General features: G+C 46.0%; 1 protein-coding gene across 1 annotated transcript; it reads left to right on the top strand.

Moving 5' to 3' along the window:
• The first annotated feature begins 6,585 nt into the window (after positions 1 to 6,585).
• On the top strand, positions 6,586 to 9,736 carry ID4 (inhibitor of DNA binding 4, HLH protein). Its single transcript, XM_023253626.2, has 3 exons — positions 6,586 to 7,178; positions 7,573 to 7,631; positions 8,222 to 9,736. The coding sequence occupies exons 1-2, from the start codon at positions 6,738 to 6,740 to the stop codon at positions 7,615 to 7,617; spliced, it is 486 nt and encodes a 161-aa protein (XP_023109394.1). The 5' UTR covers positions 6,586 to 6,737; the 3' UTR covers positions 7,618 to 7,631; positions 8,222 to 9,736.
• The last annotated feature ends 4,168 nt before the right edge of the window (positions 9,737 to 13,904 follow it).

The following is a 13,904-nucleotide window of genomic DNA, read 5'->3' as shown; positions in this document are numbered from 1 at the left end:
TCAATGCAGCTACTCCTGTCTCCATTCCCTAGAAAGGCCTCCTCTCACCAGATGAGGAAGTTGAGGCTAATAGACCGAGCCATAGGATTTTAGAGGCAAAAATAGGGTGCCAACTGAGATTTATTTTTATTCCCTGCTCTGGAAGTGAATGCATTTAATCCTGTTAGATTTGTTTATTTTCTTGAGACAGAAAGGGTGAAGAGGAGAAAACGTAAGCCATCCTGAATATGGAAGGAGGAAGCTTCTTATCTTCCCCATCCAGCGTGTGTTTGCCCGAAGGCAGCTGCCACTGTGGAGCAACCAAGTCAGTAGAGGCTGGAGCTGGGGCGGAGCACAGAGATGAGAGTCCAGAACCTAGCTTTCATTTTTGCACAAGGCAAGTCTTTCAAATCATCAGGTCGAGAGCTCCTCCTCAGAGCCTCAAATCCATGCCACATGAGAACAATACAAATCAGGGAGGAGTGGATATGGTTTTAGCAGAGTCCATTTCCAGCGAGAGACTGAATATGTTAATGGATAACCATGACAGCTGAAATATCAAATCGCACATGCCTCATGCCTGCTCTGGAGGGTATCTCACCAGCATTCAGTTAAGGCTGTGACCCCTGACAGCACTACGAGCCAGAAGTTAAGGGAGAGAGAGAGAGAGACAAAGAGAGAGAGAGACTACCAAATGTCTATTTACAGAAGTTAGAGAGGGAAAGCTGGTGGATTCATGGAAGAAGCTCTTCTAAGATCCAAGTGCTAATTTTAAAAATTAATACTTTTTAAAAGCTTTATGGAGATATAACTGTCATAAATGTAAAACCACATACGATACACTGAGAGATAGAGATATATAGATCACACAACTTGATACGTTTGACATCAGCATTACCACCATCTGGATAATAAACATACCCATTGTTCTTGTGTCCCTACATGGCCCTTGGGTATATTATGGATATATTATTTTATTTCTTTTGGATAGACGCCAAACGGAATTATAGTATGTTACGTGGTATGCGTATGTTTTTGTTTTTGTTTTCAGAAACTGCCAACTGTTTTCCAAAGTGGCTTTTCTCATTTTACATTCCCACCAGCAGTGCTGAGAATTCCAGGTGCTCTGGGTTCTCACCAACATTTAGTATGGTTGGTTTTTTTTTACCGTTAGCTGTTCTGACAGGTGTGTGGTGATATCTCATAGTAGCTTTGAAGCATCCTCCAAATGACTGGTGATACTGAGCCTCTTTTCCTGTGCTCATTTGTCACATGTAGAACTTATTTAGTGGACTGTCTGGTCAAGTCTTTTGCCCACGTTTTAATTGGGTTTTTTCCTTCTTTACTATTGAGTTTTGAGAGACCTTTATATGTTCTCGGTATATGCTCTTTATATATTTTGGAAACAAGCCCCCCTCCATTTTTTTTTGAAGAAACTCACAAACTGATTTGAACAAGCATATGGAAATGCAACATATACCCAGAAAAGCCAAACAGCTTTGAAATGAAGAACAACGAAGCTGGAGGATCAGTCAATGGGCGCTACATGACTTCACGCTACCTGATTTCAAGACTTATTATAAAGCTATAGGAACCGAGCAAGTGTGGTGTAAAAGCAGACAAACAGACCCAAGAAACAAAATTCAGAGGCCAGAAATAGAACCATACATGTACACAACCAATTGTTGACAAAGGTACAAAGCCGACCCAATGGAAAAAGGATTGTCTTTTCAACAAAGGGTGCTGGGTCTACCGGACATGCGTATGCAACAATATTAACTTCAATCCACATCTCGAACTACATACGCAAATAACCAGAAAATGGATCACAGACCTAAACATAAAACCTAAAACCGGCACTTGGCTACGTAATTTGTGGGCCCAGTGCAAAATGAAAACACACAGGCTCCCTTGTTCAAAATTGCTGAGAATTTCAAGATGGTAACATCAAGGCATGAAACCAAGCCTGGGACCCTGTGTGGCTGCATAAGTTGTGTTCCATGAAACCAACTGGGCCTAAGAAGTATAAAACATCTAGACAGAAACACAAGACAGAACCTTCCTTACCTTGGGTTATGCCAAGATTTCTTCGATTCAAAACCAAAAGAACAAATTGATAAAATGAACATCATCAAAATTAAAAACCTGTGCTCTCAAAAGATTGTTAAGCAAATGAAAAGACAAGCCACCGACTGGGAAATAATATTTACCAAAAATAATAATAAAGTTTAGCACTAATTAAGTGCCAGATCCTGTTCTAAGAATTACACACAAGTTTAGAGAGAGAGATACATGAACACTTCATAAAGTAGATACGGTTTTTATCCTCATTTCATACACGAGAGACACAAGAGTTTAAAAATCCAGCTTAATGATATAAAACTAAACCAAGGAGCCAAAATTGGAGCCCATGCGTTCTGACTTTTCAGCCCACGCTCTTTGTATCTCCTGGGGTAAAAACAAATGATACCTGTTTCTTCCCAAAATCAGCTACTTCTTATTTCAACAGACTACCTTTCAAAATTCCTGACGTAGGCATTTTTGATGGCCACATCTGCTAGGCTATGTTCAATATATAATGTCCCCTTCTTATAATAAGCCTTTTCCAAGGCTGGGCGAATCGAAAGGTTATCAGTGTTTCCGGGACTGGTATTAGCTGTCCAAGGGTAGCAGAAGTAAGTCTGTAACAGTCAGTGCCAGATAAAGCAGCCTTGAGCCTGAACTGCCACGCTGCCCAGTTTACTCTTTTGGAGCAAGGGACGGTCCTGCAGCAGAGGACGTACGGGTTCCTCGTGCCTGGAAAAAATGTGCCTCCTTCAGTGACCATTTCCATCCTCAGAGGCAGCAAGGCATGGGAACGCTCGTGTTTATCTGTGTGTCTGAGCCCACCCACTGCTTCACCGCAAGCCATAGGGAAAGAAGTATCAAGTCCTAAAAAGGCATTTGGACTGAATAGCACAATATGCTCGGATACCCTGGCTTCATGTAAACACAGGGCGATTGTGAATTCTAAGAGCCTGGGGGTTGCAGTTCAGCAAGGGTCTGATTAGCATCTAGAAAGCATCCCAAGAAAGGGCTGCAGAACTCTTTGTCTGAAGGAAGGGTGTGCACATGACTCTGGTCACCAGGGCTCCCCAGCAATTTTCCTCGGACTATTTCATTCCGGGATCCCTCAGAGGAACATTTTGGGAGCCTGTAGCACTTCCGTGGCAAAGGGCTCTTGGCTGGCCCGTCTTATTTTCGCAAGGGCAAGGGAAGCATTTTGATGTAAGAGTCGTGGGAAACAGAGTTTCCTTCTCCACACGGTAGAAATAATGCAGCTTGCAAAGTTTTCCCCAAATCCCGTAACTGCTGAGTAAACTCTGGTTTGAACTACCAGTGACGGGAGTCTTTTATGACTTCAGCTTTGACGTCATGCCAGTGATGGTGTCTAAGAATCAAAAACATACATTGCTTCGCTCCTAGGACGGTCAGGTTTTGTAGGCCAAAAAGCACAGGATTGGATTCTTTTTTTTTTTTTTTCCATTGGAGAATGTTTTCCTAGCCTTTAATTGTTTAATATCTTCTAACATTCAAAAACAAAGAACATAATAACTGCTTATGTCTATTCTGCTGGCAGGATTCGGGGGATCCCATTTTTCCTGGGTGTTCTTGATCATGTGGCCAGGGTACATTCCTTTGAACTTAGCCTCCAAGGTAACCCCGGCTATTCTGACATGAAGCCAGTAACACACAGCTACTCCAACAAAACCTGAAACTCTGGCACTTGTTTGGCACTTGTCACACCCAGGGTATGGCTCCCTGAGATTTAGCAAAGTCCGGAGAGATGGATATGCTTGTTTCTTCGCGTCACAGATTAAAAACTTAAGCTTTAATCAACTTATGATCTGTAAAGTTTTGAAATGAGTGTGCCTGGGTATATTAACATAGTTTAGCTTTGCCAGAAAAAAAAAATCTGAGGTTTTAAATTTTCGAGCAGCTGGTGAATTCTAACAAACGGAGGCTCCGGGGTGGCTCAGTCGGTTGAGCATCCGACTTCGGCTCAGGTCACGGTCTCACAGTTTGTGAGTTCGGACCCCCGCAACAGGCTCTGTGCTGACAGCTCGGAGCCTGGAGCCTGCTTCGGATTCTGTGTCTCCCTCTCTCTCTGCCCCTCCCCTGATAGTGCTGTATCTCTCTCTCTCTCTCTCTCTCTCTCTCTCTCTCTCTCTCTCTCTTCCTCCTTCTCTCTCTCTCTTAAATAAACATTAAAAATTTTTAAAAAAAAACTCTAACAAAGAAAAAAATATCAGTGGAACAAAAGCATTCATATATAATATCCCCTTACTATTATCATCTGTGCTGATATCACAAACTCCCACATAGTAGCTAACGCCCACTGGTGCTTCTTTGCCCACCTTTCTGTCTAAAATGACAATATTCTCTGTGTTTATTTACTTTAAGAATATGTAAAACTATGCCTGTATTTAGAAGAAAGTCTTCTTTGGGATTTTATAATTCTTCTCTTGGCAAGTCTGTCTGTGGGCCATCTAGGTAGGTATGCACGTAAGTGAATGAGAATGACCCTCGTTTTGACACAATTCTTAGAGGCAGTAATGTATAAGGATCATGGGAGAGGAGGGCTGTTGCATCTTCCTGTGAAACCAGCATTAAATACTTACTCCTCATTTCATCAGGAAAAAGGAATGTGCTCTGGGGAAATAGTCATGCAATAGTTATAAAATACCCACGCGGCTAAACAAAATACCTACCTGCCTGATGCAGGTATTACAGTGCTGGGAGGGAGGGAGAGCTTCCTTGCAGAGGGTGGACAGGAAGAGGCAAGGTCCATAGCTCTTTCTCCTGACGATCTGTAAAAATGAAGGCACCAATCTATATCATGCATGCAAACGAAAATTCTTGAGCTGACCCATCTTCTAGCGTGTCTAAAGGCGGGGGGGGGGGGGTTGCAAGCTGAAGACACTCAAAATTTATAACCCCATTGACCAGAGACTCTTTGAGCTCATGTCTCAACCGAAGGGCTCAATTTTGCCTTGATGCACACACACCAGGTCCTATCAAAGTTCATTGTGCAATTCTATTTGAACCTTTAAAGGACAGCTTTTCTATCAGACATCACAGAAACGTCCTTAATTAACAGACTTTTCTGCAGGGTGTGGTCCAAGCAGGACTCCAGGGACTAGAAGTGTGAATTTTAATGCTTTGCTGCCAAAAGGAGGAGACTTTGGGCATTCTTAGCATCTTATTTAAAGCGGGGTACTTAGACTAACACGTGGGGCTGTGTGTTAATGGCCTACATTAAGTTACAGGTATGAATTTTACATAAAACGGATTAATATTATATGTCATGGTGGAATTTTAAATACTCCGTGCCCATGCATTTTTAATATTTACGTGCCCTAATTTAATGCTCTCAGGCATTTGGATTTCTTGAGCCCACTTGTGCATCTAGACGGGTAAAAGAAAAACCTTCGGACGCTTTTTGTTTTCTTTGCATGTCCCTTCACCAAAAATCTGCGTTCGGCACTCTTTTCCTTTGTGTGCGTGCGTGCGTGTGTGTGTGTGTGTGTGTGTGTGTGTGTGTGGTTTTCCTTTTTCTTGCTAAGCTTTAACCTTTTTAAAAAGGAAAACGGAAAGGCTGCACATTCCACTCCATTCCATCACGATGGTTTCGGCGATTGTCAAAAGGCGAATAGTGAGCCTGAGAGGGAAAATACAGAGGAGAACGATCGTGCCTTCTCGAACGGCGTCCTTCTCAAGGCACTGGAATCCCCGGGCTGGAGTGCTGGGTGGCGGAGGGTCCCCGGTCGCCGCGCTGCTGCGAGGGGTGGCAGGAGATCCTCTGTCAGGGCCCGGCGCCCCCTCCCCAGCAGCCCAGGCCGGGGGAGAGTGAATTCCAGCCGCACATTCCCGCAGTTCTTCCCGGGAACTTCTCCCTCTCTTTTCCCCTCCCTAGGGCGCACACCAGCCTGGCCCGACTCCCACTCAGCTCTCTTTTCTCAGAACCCCGACCCACGGCGTTGACGGAATGGAGTGCCCTTCCCATTGGCCCGAGCGTCGTTCCCTGAGGTGGCACCGTCCGCCCGATTGGTTGGCCACTCCCGACCCCCCGCCCACCCGTCCGCCCGGGTTGCCCGGCTCCCCGCCCTCCCCCACCCTCCCCCCACCGTCCCCTACCCTCCCTCCAGCGCCGCCCGGAGCCTCCGCCCTCGCCGCCTCGCTCCGCGCACCCGCCCGCGCGCCCAGCCCCGCTCCGCTCGGCTCGCGCGGCGACCCCGCCAGCGCGCTGGCCCCGCCCCCGGGGCGCGCGGCTCTATAAATGCAGCTGCGCGGCCGGCGGGGCGAGAGCGTAGAGGAGGCGCGCTAGTGAGTCGGTGGGGCGGTGGGGACGCCTCCGGGCAGGGGAGCGCGGCGGCGGCGGCGGCGGCGGCGGCGGCGGCGGCCGGGCTGTAGTCGGAGCTCCGAAGGGGGCGACTAGGGAACCCGGTGGGCTGCTTTCTCTCCGGTGCTCTCGATTTTTCTTGCCTTTGGGTCCCGGCCGAGTGTGTCGCCCACTGAGCGGAGATTCCCGGAGCGACCCTCCCGTCAATTCTTGGGCGCGGGATCGCCGGGAGCCTCGCGGTGCCCCGAGCGCGGACCGAGCGCGCCGGGCGCGAAGGCAAGGGGAGCGGAGCCGGCCGCGGGCGGGGGCCCGGAGCTTGCCTGCGTCCCTCGCTCGCCCCAGCGGGTCGGCTCGCGCAGGGCGCAGGGCGCGCGCGATGAAGGCGGTGAGCCCCGTGCGCCCCTCGGGCCGCAAGGCGCCGTCGGGCTGCGGCGGAGGGGAGCTGGCCCTGCGCTGCCTGGCCGAGCACGGCCACAGCCTGGGTGGCTCGGCGGCCGCGGCGGCCGCGGCGGCGGCAGCGCGCTGCAAGGCGGCGGAGGCGGCGGCCGACGAGCCGGCGCTGTGCCTGCAGTGCGATATGAACGACTGCTACAGCCGCCTGCGGAGGCTGGTGCCCACCATCCCGCCCAACAAGAAAGTCAGCAAAGTGGAGATCCTGCAGCACGTTATCGACTACATCCTGGACCTGCAGCTGGCGCTGGAGACGCACCCGGCTCTGCTGAGGCAGCCGCCGCCGCCCGCGCCACCGCACCACCCAGCCGGGACCTGTCCGGCCGCGCCGCCGCGGACCCCGCTCACGGCGCTCAACACGGACCCGGTGAGAGGCCGGCGGCCGCGGGAGGGCGGTGGCGGGGTGGCCGGCCGCGGGCGCTCCCCTTCCTCGGGGCAGGGGCGGCGGGGAATGACAGCAACACCCCCCCCCCCGCACCCACTCCTTCTCCGGGCGCCCGGGGCCGCCGGCCGCGGGCTCCGCGCGGCGAGCGCGGGTCCGGGTGGACGCGCGCGGGGCGGGACTGGGGCTGTGCGCCTCCCGGGCTGTCAAGTCCAGCCTGCGCCCGGGGTGGGGTGGGGTGGGGTGGGGGAGCCCCCCGCGGCTGCTGGTGGGGGTGGGGGTGGGTGCCAGCCTGGCTTCCGAGAACGAGTCCGGGACCGCGCCGAGGGCGACGTTTGCGCCGGCTAACCTTTCCCTTGGTGTTCCGTTGCTGTTCCAGGCCGGCGCGGTGAACAAGCAGGGCGACAGCATTCTGTGCCGCTGAGCCGCGCTGTCCAGGTGAGCGCGCGTGTCCCTCCTCCGGGGGCCGGTCCCCAGAGACGCCCGTCCCCGGGGGCTGCGGGTGCCAGGCACCGCAGTGTTCTTCGCCCCTAACATTTCTGAGGGCGAACTCCCAGTGAGACGGACACCCCCCCTCCGTGCAAGCGTACTTCGCTTTAGTAATTGGGGTTCACTCTAAATGGAGACGGATCAGCTCCTGCCCCCCCCCCGTCCCCGCCACCCCCGTGTCTCACCGGTGACCGGAGGGCAACTGCCCTCCTTCCCGCCGAGGGAGGGCACCCTCGTGAGCTGGAGACTGTCCGATGTGCACCCACCCCCGCGCTGTCTGACACCCACAAAGTGGGATGCGGGCCGGACCTGCGAGCGGATCCCCGATCCGGGATTCCTGGGGCGGGGCGGGGGGGTGGGGAGGTGATGGGGGCAGCCGCTGCCTGCCGGTCGCCTGGCCGGCCGCGGGCTGCGGCTGTTGTCTGACCCGGTGGTTTGTTTTGGGTTGTTGATCAAGCATGTCTTGAGTTTGGTCGGTGGCGCCCGTTAGTCTGCAGCGGGAAGGTTCACACACCCCCTTATTCATTCCTCTTCCACAGGTGTGCGGCCGCCTGCGCCCGAGCCAGGAGCACTAGAGAGGGAGGGGGAAAGAGCAGAAGTTAGAGAAAAAGCCACCCGAGGAAAGGAAAGGAAAGGAAAGGAAAAAAAAAAAAAAATCAGCAAATCCTAGAAACGTTACATTTGTCATTCCAAGAGCGGGGGGAAGAAAGATAAAACTTTCATCGTTTTTTTTCTTGGTTTTTTTTTTTTTTTTGCACGTTCATAAACATTCTACATATGTACTCTCTTTTGTCTCTTCATTTATAACCGCTGTGAAATGTACATTTCTGTGTTTTTGGAGGTGCAGTTAAACTTCTAAGCTTAAGTGTGACAGAACTGATAAATTAGAAGATCAAGAGAAAATCAACTTTAGAAGCCTACTTTGTGACCAAGGAGCTCAATTTTTGTTTTGAAGCTTTACTAATATAACAGAGCATTGTAGATATTTTTTTTTGACATCTATTGTTTAAAATAGATGATTATAATGGGGGGGCAGGGAACTTTCTTTTCCCTGCAAGAATGTTACATATTGTATAGATATCTGAGTGACATTTCATACCATGTATATATAGAGATGTTCTATAAGTGTGAGAAAGTATATGCTTTAATAGACTACTGTAATTATAAGATATTTTTAATTAAATATTTTTTGTAAATATTATGTGTGTGTTTTTTTAAATCTATGGGATTATTTCTTTTGGAAAATTATTTTTCAGCTCCATGGCAGAGCTCCTGATATCTTGAATGTCTTTACTGTTTGGCCTAGCATTTAATTTGTTTCTGTTTTATCCAGTGTCGTGTGGACTTGGAAGTAATAGTTAGTGGTCCAGCATGACTGCATGAGATGTTTAATCACAAAATAAACTTGTTCTGAGTCCATTCAAATGTGTTTTCTTTAACCTAGATTGAAACCTTTGTATTTGAAACATACCTGTTGGAAATCTACTTTATCAGTTTTTAAGTACAGGGTTCGATAGTGTAATATATAAAGAGTTAAGTGTTTGCTTTTCAACCGAGGTCAAAATGGATTCTGAATGGTTTTGCATAGGGAATGGGGAAATGCTTGGATCCTTAAGGAGTTTATGAAATCTACTGTTTTATGAAAGTGAAGAAAAATGCTTATCATTCTTCATTTTACACTAAAGCTTAATGTCACTGCGTTTCATGTCTGTACAGATTATTTAAGTCCTAGAAATGAAAAATGTTCTCTGCTTGCTACCAAAGGACAGACTCTTGGAAATGAACATTTTCTGCTCTCCTTCCTCCAAAGAATATTAATAGGCAACAGTGGGAGAAAAAAAAACAAGGCATAATGGCAAATCCTTCAAGCAGGGATAAAAGTCGATCTTCAAACATTAACTTAAGTAGACCAAAAAATTCTGATGACCGCATCTAGATTATTTTTTTATAAAAATGATTTTCACTATAGCTATGTTAGTTAACTGCTAAACTACTGTCCAACCTCTTGTGATGTGTAACTTTTACATGTGAATATTAAAGTAGGTTTATCTGTCTCGTGCTGTGATTTCTGGTCTCGTTTCTGCAAAACCCTTTACTTATTTTTTAAGACTTTCTTTTCTCTTTAACAAAGTGTTTTCTAGGTTGTGTAGGACTATCAGGGTTTGTGAACATTGTGCATTTAGCGTGATCAGTACTTTGCACACCAGTGAGATGGAATTTTTAGAGTGAGAGAGAATTAAGTAGGATTTAATTGGGTGCTTTGTAAATAGTTAGTCAACGGTGTGTGTAATGTGGTCTGTTTGATTTTTTAAAAAGAAAGGATTTGTTTCAGATTATACAAGAATAAAAGTATTACAGACCCAAGGGACTTTTTCTGGGGTCAAAGTCAAATATTTATATGAATATGAAATATCATGGTCCCTAGTAGTCAGTTGAAGAGGCAACCGTCAGCATAAATGAACAAAGTTAATGCCAGTACATTCAGATACATTGAAAGGCTTAAAAATCTGTCCTGTCCACAGCACGTTACCCCCCAGCTTTGACATTTCACTGCTCTTTGGTATTTTTAGAATTTGATGTATTTGGTGTTGAGCCTTATAAAGTCAAAGGACTGCTTGTTTAGATGAGGTTTATTTTTATTTTTGATATTATTCATTCTTGTCACACACCAAGAGGAAAACAGAAAAACTGCTGGAATTCCAAATCTGAAGAATTCGAAGGATTGTGTTCTTTGTTATTAAATAAAGGGGACAATCCATCCTTTTTCCTTAGCCATTTAATTCCAGGAGGAAGCAGGTCACATGAGCACTGCTGGTTGGAGTTAAGCATCTGCCGGGCCTGACTGCTGAACCCTACTTAAGCCGTTAGGCACAGTTTAAATTTATAGTGGGCGATTACTAACCTTAAAACAAATGGTTAAGTATTTTTGTGTCTGAGGATAGGTGTTGCTTCTTAGTTAATGTTATGTTTGGGGCATGAAAAACCACTGAAAGGGAAGAAAAGCGTTAGGCACATTACATTTTACACACTTGGCATTTTCACCTTGGCCACTTGCATAGTTTGGCTATCTCTAACGACATTGTCATTTTGTTTTAATTACATGGACATGTATAAGATATTACATGCTATTGTATTGGCTGTGACCTAACCAACCAACCAGACAACAAAAACATTTTGAGTCATTTGTCTAGTCCTAAGTATTCAGATATTTGGCGTTACAAATGAAAATATCCTGCCTTCTTAGTTCATCTACTTTTCATTGTATAGGGACTAGCAAAGCGTAAGAAGCATTTAAAATTTTGAAAAGAATGAAAAAGTATCCCACAGTGGGATGTCATTTCTGATCCGGTCATAAAGTCCTGAACATCTCTGATACCTCAAAAAGGAGCGGGGGGGGGGGGGGACCCTTTTCACTCTAAGGACTTCTATACTTCGAAACTGTATAAATCTTACGTTTATTGTCAAGCTTTAACTGAATTTTCAGAACTTTAAACAATTTTGACCCCCTTCCCATAATCTATTGTATGAAATGCCTCCTGTAAAAATAAATCTTCTCTGAGTAAAGGGGTCTGAAGTTTGTGGTCTTTAATTGACTTCTATGGAGTTATGCAATTTTTCATTATCAACAATGGGTCTCTTGATGGATCACCTCAATTATTTACAGTGTTTCTTACCCTGTGATGAAAAATGTGGCTTAAAAAATGGTGATATGAACGGAAAGAAAATCTAGTTTGAATGCTAGGGGAAAGCTTGTCTGTTCTTTGGCGTCTGCTAGAATAAGAAGCAATAATCCTAAACAAGACAGCAGTGGGATGTCCAGGGAAACTAGACCTACCCACCCTCCCCCCCCCCCACACACACACATACATACACAGAAGGTAAATAACGTAGACAGAAAGAAATTATTCACAGTAGTACAGAGCCAAGTAAAACTCGTTCCCTTTCTAGCTGGTGCACTTTAATTACATATATGTTAATCAGCACAGATAGCCCGGGGGTCTCAACAGGGCCAACCACCAAACCCTCCAGTATCCTAAGGAAGGAAAACCTCCCCTTTCCTGCTTTGCGAATCCAGGAAATTAATTTACACACCTCAGAGTTCATCTTAACGAGGCTGCCCTCAGTAGGTCTCCTTCAGACCCAGATGATTTCTTTCAATTACAACCCGTGATGTTTTGCTACAATATTAATTATATTAATTAGAACCGTTGCCCAAAAGGTTTTAGGATTGTAATTGTACCTAGTTCTACCTTGAGCATTGATCCAATCAGTACTTTAAAAGATAAAGAAAACTCTGACAAACGGGAATTTGTTCAAGGGAGACAACGTTCCATCATATCTACTTCGTTGAAAATGCTCTCAAATTTTCAACGAATTTTTTAAGCGTGCTTTGTGTTCAAGTGCCTCCGTTATATTGATTCCTATCCTGGCCGGCTCTAAAAACTTTTGCCTCGGTGCTGAAACTCAGGTCTGAGCCATTTTGCCTGAGGTTTTCTACACTCACGTGAGCCACTTAACTCACCAGTGGCCTGCTGGAGGTAGTTCCATCATTCATAAGTGTCCACAGTAAATTCACACACGGGATATGAAAAAGGGGCCGTAAAAATTGACGTTAATTTGAAAAGCCCCTCTGAGTCCATAAAAGTAAACACACCGTTTCTGCAGGAAGAACAAAAGGTGTTCCCCATATTCTAGTAGCAAAGATGTAGCTGAAGAGGAACTGGATTTAAAATGTTTAAAGAGATTGCAAGACCAACTTCCTTTTCTGTTTTAAGTTTATTATTTATTTTGAAGGAGGGAGGGGCAGAGAGAGAGAGAGAGGGAGAGGGAGAATCCCTACTCCGGCTTCTTGCTGTCAGCGCGGAGCCGGATGAGGGACTTGAACCCACCATCCCTGACATCACGGCCTGAGCCAAAACCAAGAGTTGGACGCTTAACTGACCGAGCCACCCAGGCGCCCCCGCAAGCCCAATTTTCTATGCCAATAAGATTTTTTTCCAATAAGAAATCTCACAGTTTAGAAAGGAATTTTCTAAGAGATTCATTACACAAGCATTGGCAAAATATGCAAATTCCTAGTGAAACAAGATGCCGTTATTTCCTCAAGTTACGGTTTCTCAATTCTTTGTGATATAAGGTGCATTTTAGCACTTTTGATGTGCATATTGAGTTCACATGTTGAAGTTCTATCTTTTATTACAAAGTTTAATTTCCAATGGAAGAATTGCAATCTACATACAATTCCTCATGCAAATTCGTATATTTTAGCATGTTTCTTAAATTTTATTTAAATATTTTCTTAAATGTTTTAAATATTACCTTAAATATTTTAAGCATTTTCTAAAACATTTGCTATTTCCTTCACAAACTTAGGCAGTCCATTGAGAGACTGTAGTTGTGTGTAGGTCTGTGTGTGTGTTCACCTAAAAATGGTTAATGAACACACGGAAAAATAATTTTCAAAAAGGAGTCGCCTTTAAAAAAAAATAAGCCGTATCAACCTTCTTCCATTTTCTCTCTTCTTTAATTCCTAAGATTGAAGATTTCCACAAAAATGCACTCCCCGTTTTCCTGGACAGCTATAAGTCAATCATGTTATGTTTAAGCACAAAGCAGGACAGAAAATAAAGAGCAAGGAAATCAATTGTGTTTATCATATGCTACAATTGGGCTGAAATTCATATGTAATCTGAAGAAAAAAAGAGGGACATACCTCTATATGTCAAACCCACAGAGCCCAGGGAACAGATCTAAACTTGTAGACCTGAATTTGACACCTTATGTCAGCAAGAATTCTTGGAAACACTTTTCATGCATATTGACTGTGAGTCGGTGGCCATAGTTAGAACAAGGTAGGCTCCTTGAAGTAGAAGACCGTGTGTGATTCCTCTTTGTGTGTCTTCGGGTGCCTAACCAGAGCTTTGTAAAACATGTGGGTTTTTTAGTATTTTTTTTTATTACGTTTCTTTATTTTTGAGAGGCAGGGAGAGACAGCATGAGCAGGGAAGGGGCAGAGAGACAGAGGGAGACACAGAATCCGAAGCGGGCTCCAGGCTCCGAGCCATCAGCACGAAGCCCGACGCGGGGCTCAAACTCACGAACCACAAGATCATGACAACTGAGCTGAAGTCGGACGGTCAACCGACTGAACCACCCAGATGCCCCTGTAAAATATGTGTTGACCTGAATGAAGAATGGTCCCCTGAGAGAGTCCCTAGGTCA

This window comes from Felis catus, chromosome B2 (assembly GCF_018350175.1).
Source record: "Felis catus isolate Fca126 chromosome B2, F.catus_Fca126_mat1.0, whole genome shotgun sequence".
Classification (NCBI taxonomy): domain Eukaryota; kingdom Metazoa; phylum Chordata; class Mammalia; order Carnivora; family Felidae; genus Felis; species Felis catus.
Note: the sequence above shows the minus strand (reverse complement) of the source record. Positions and strands in the feature narration are given on the sequence as shown.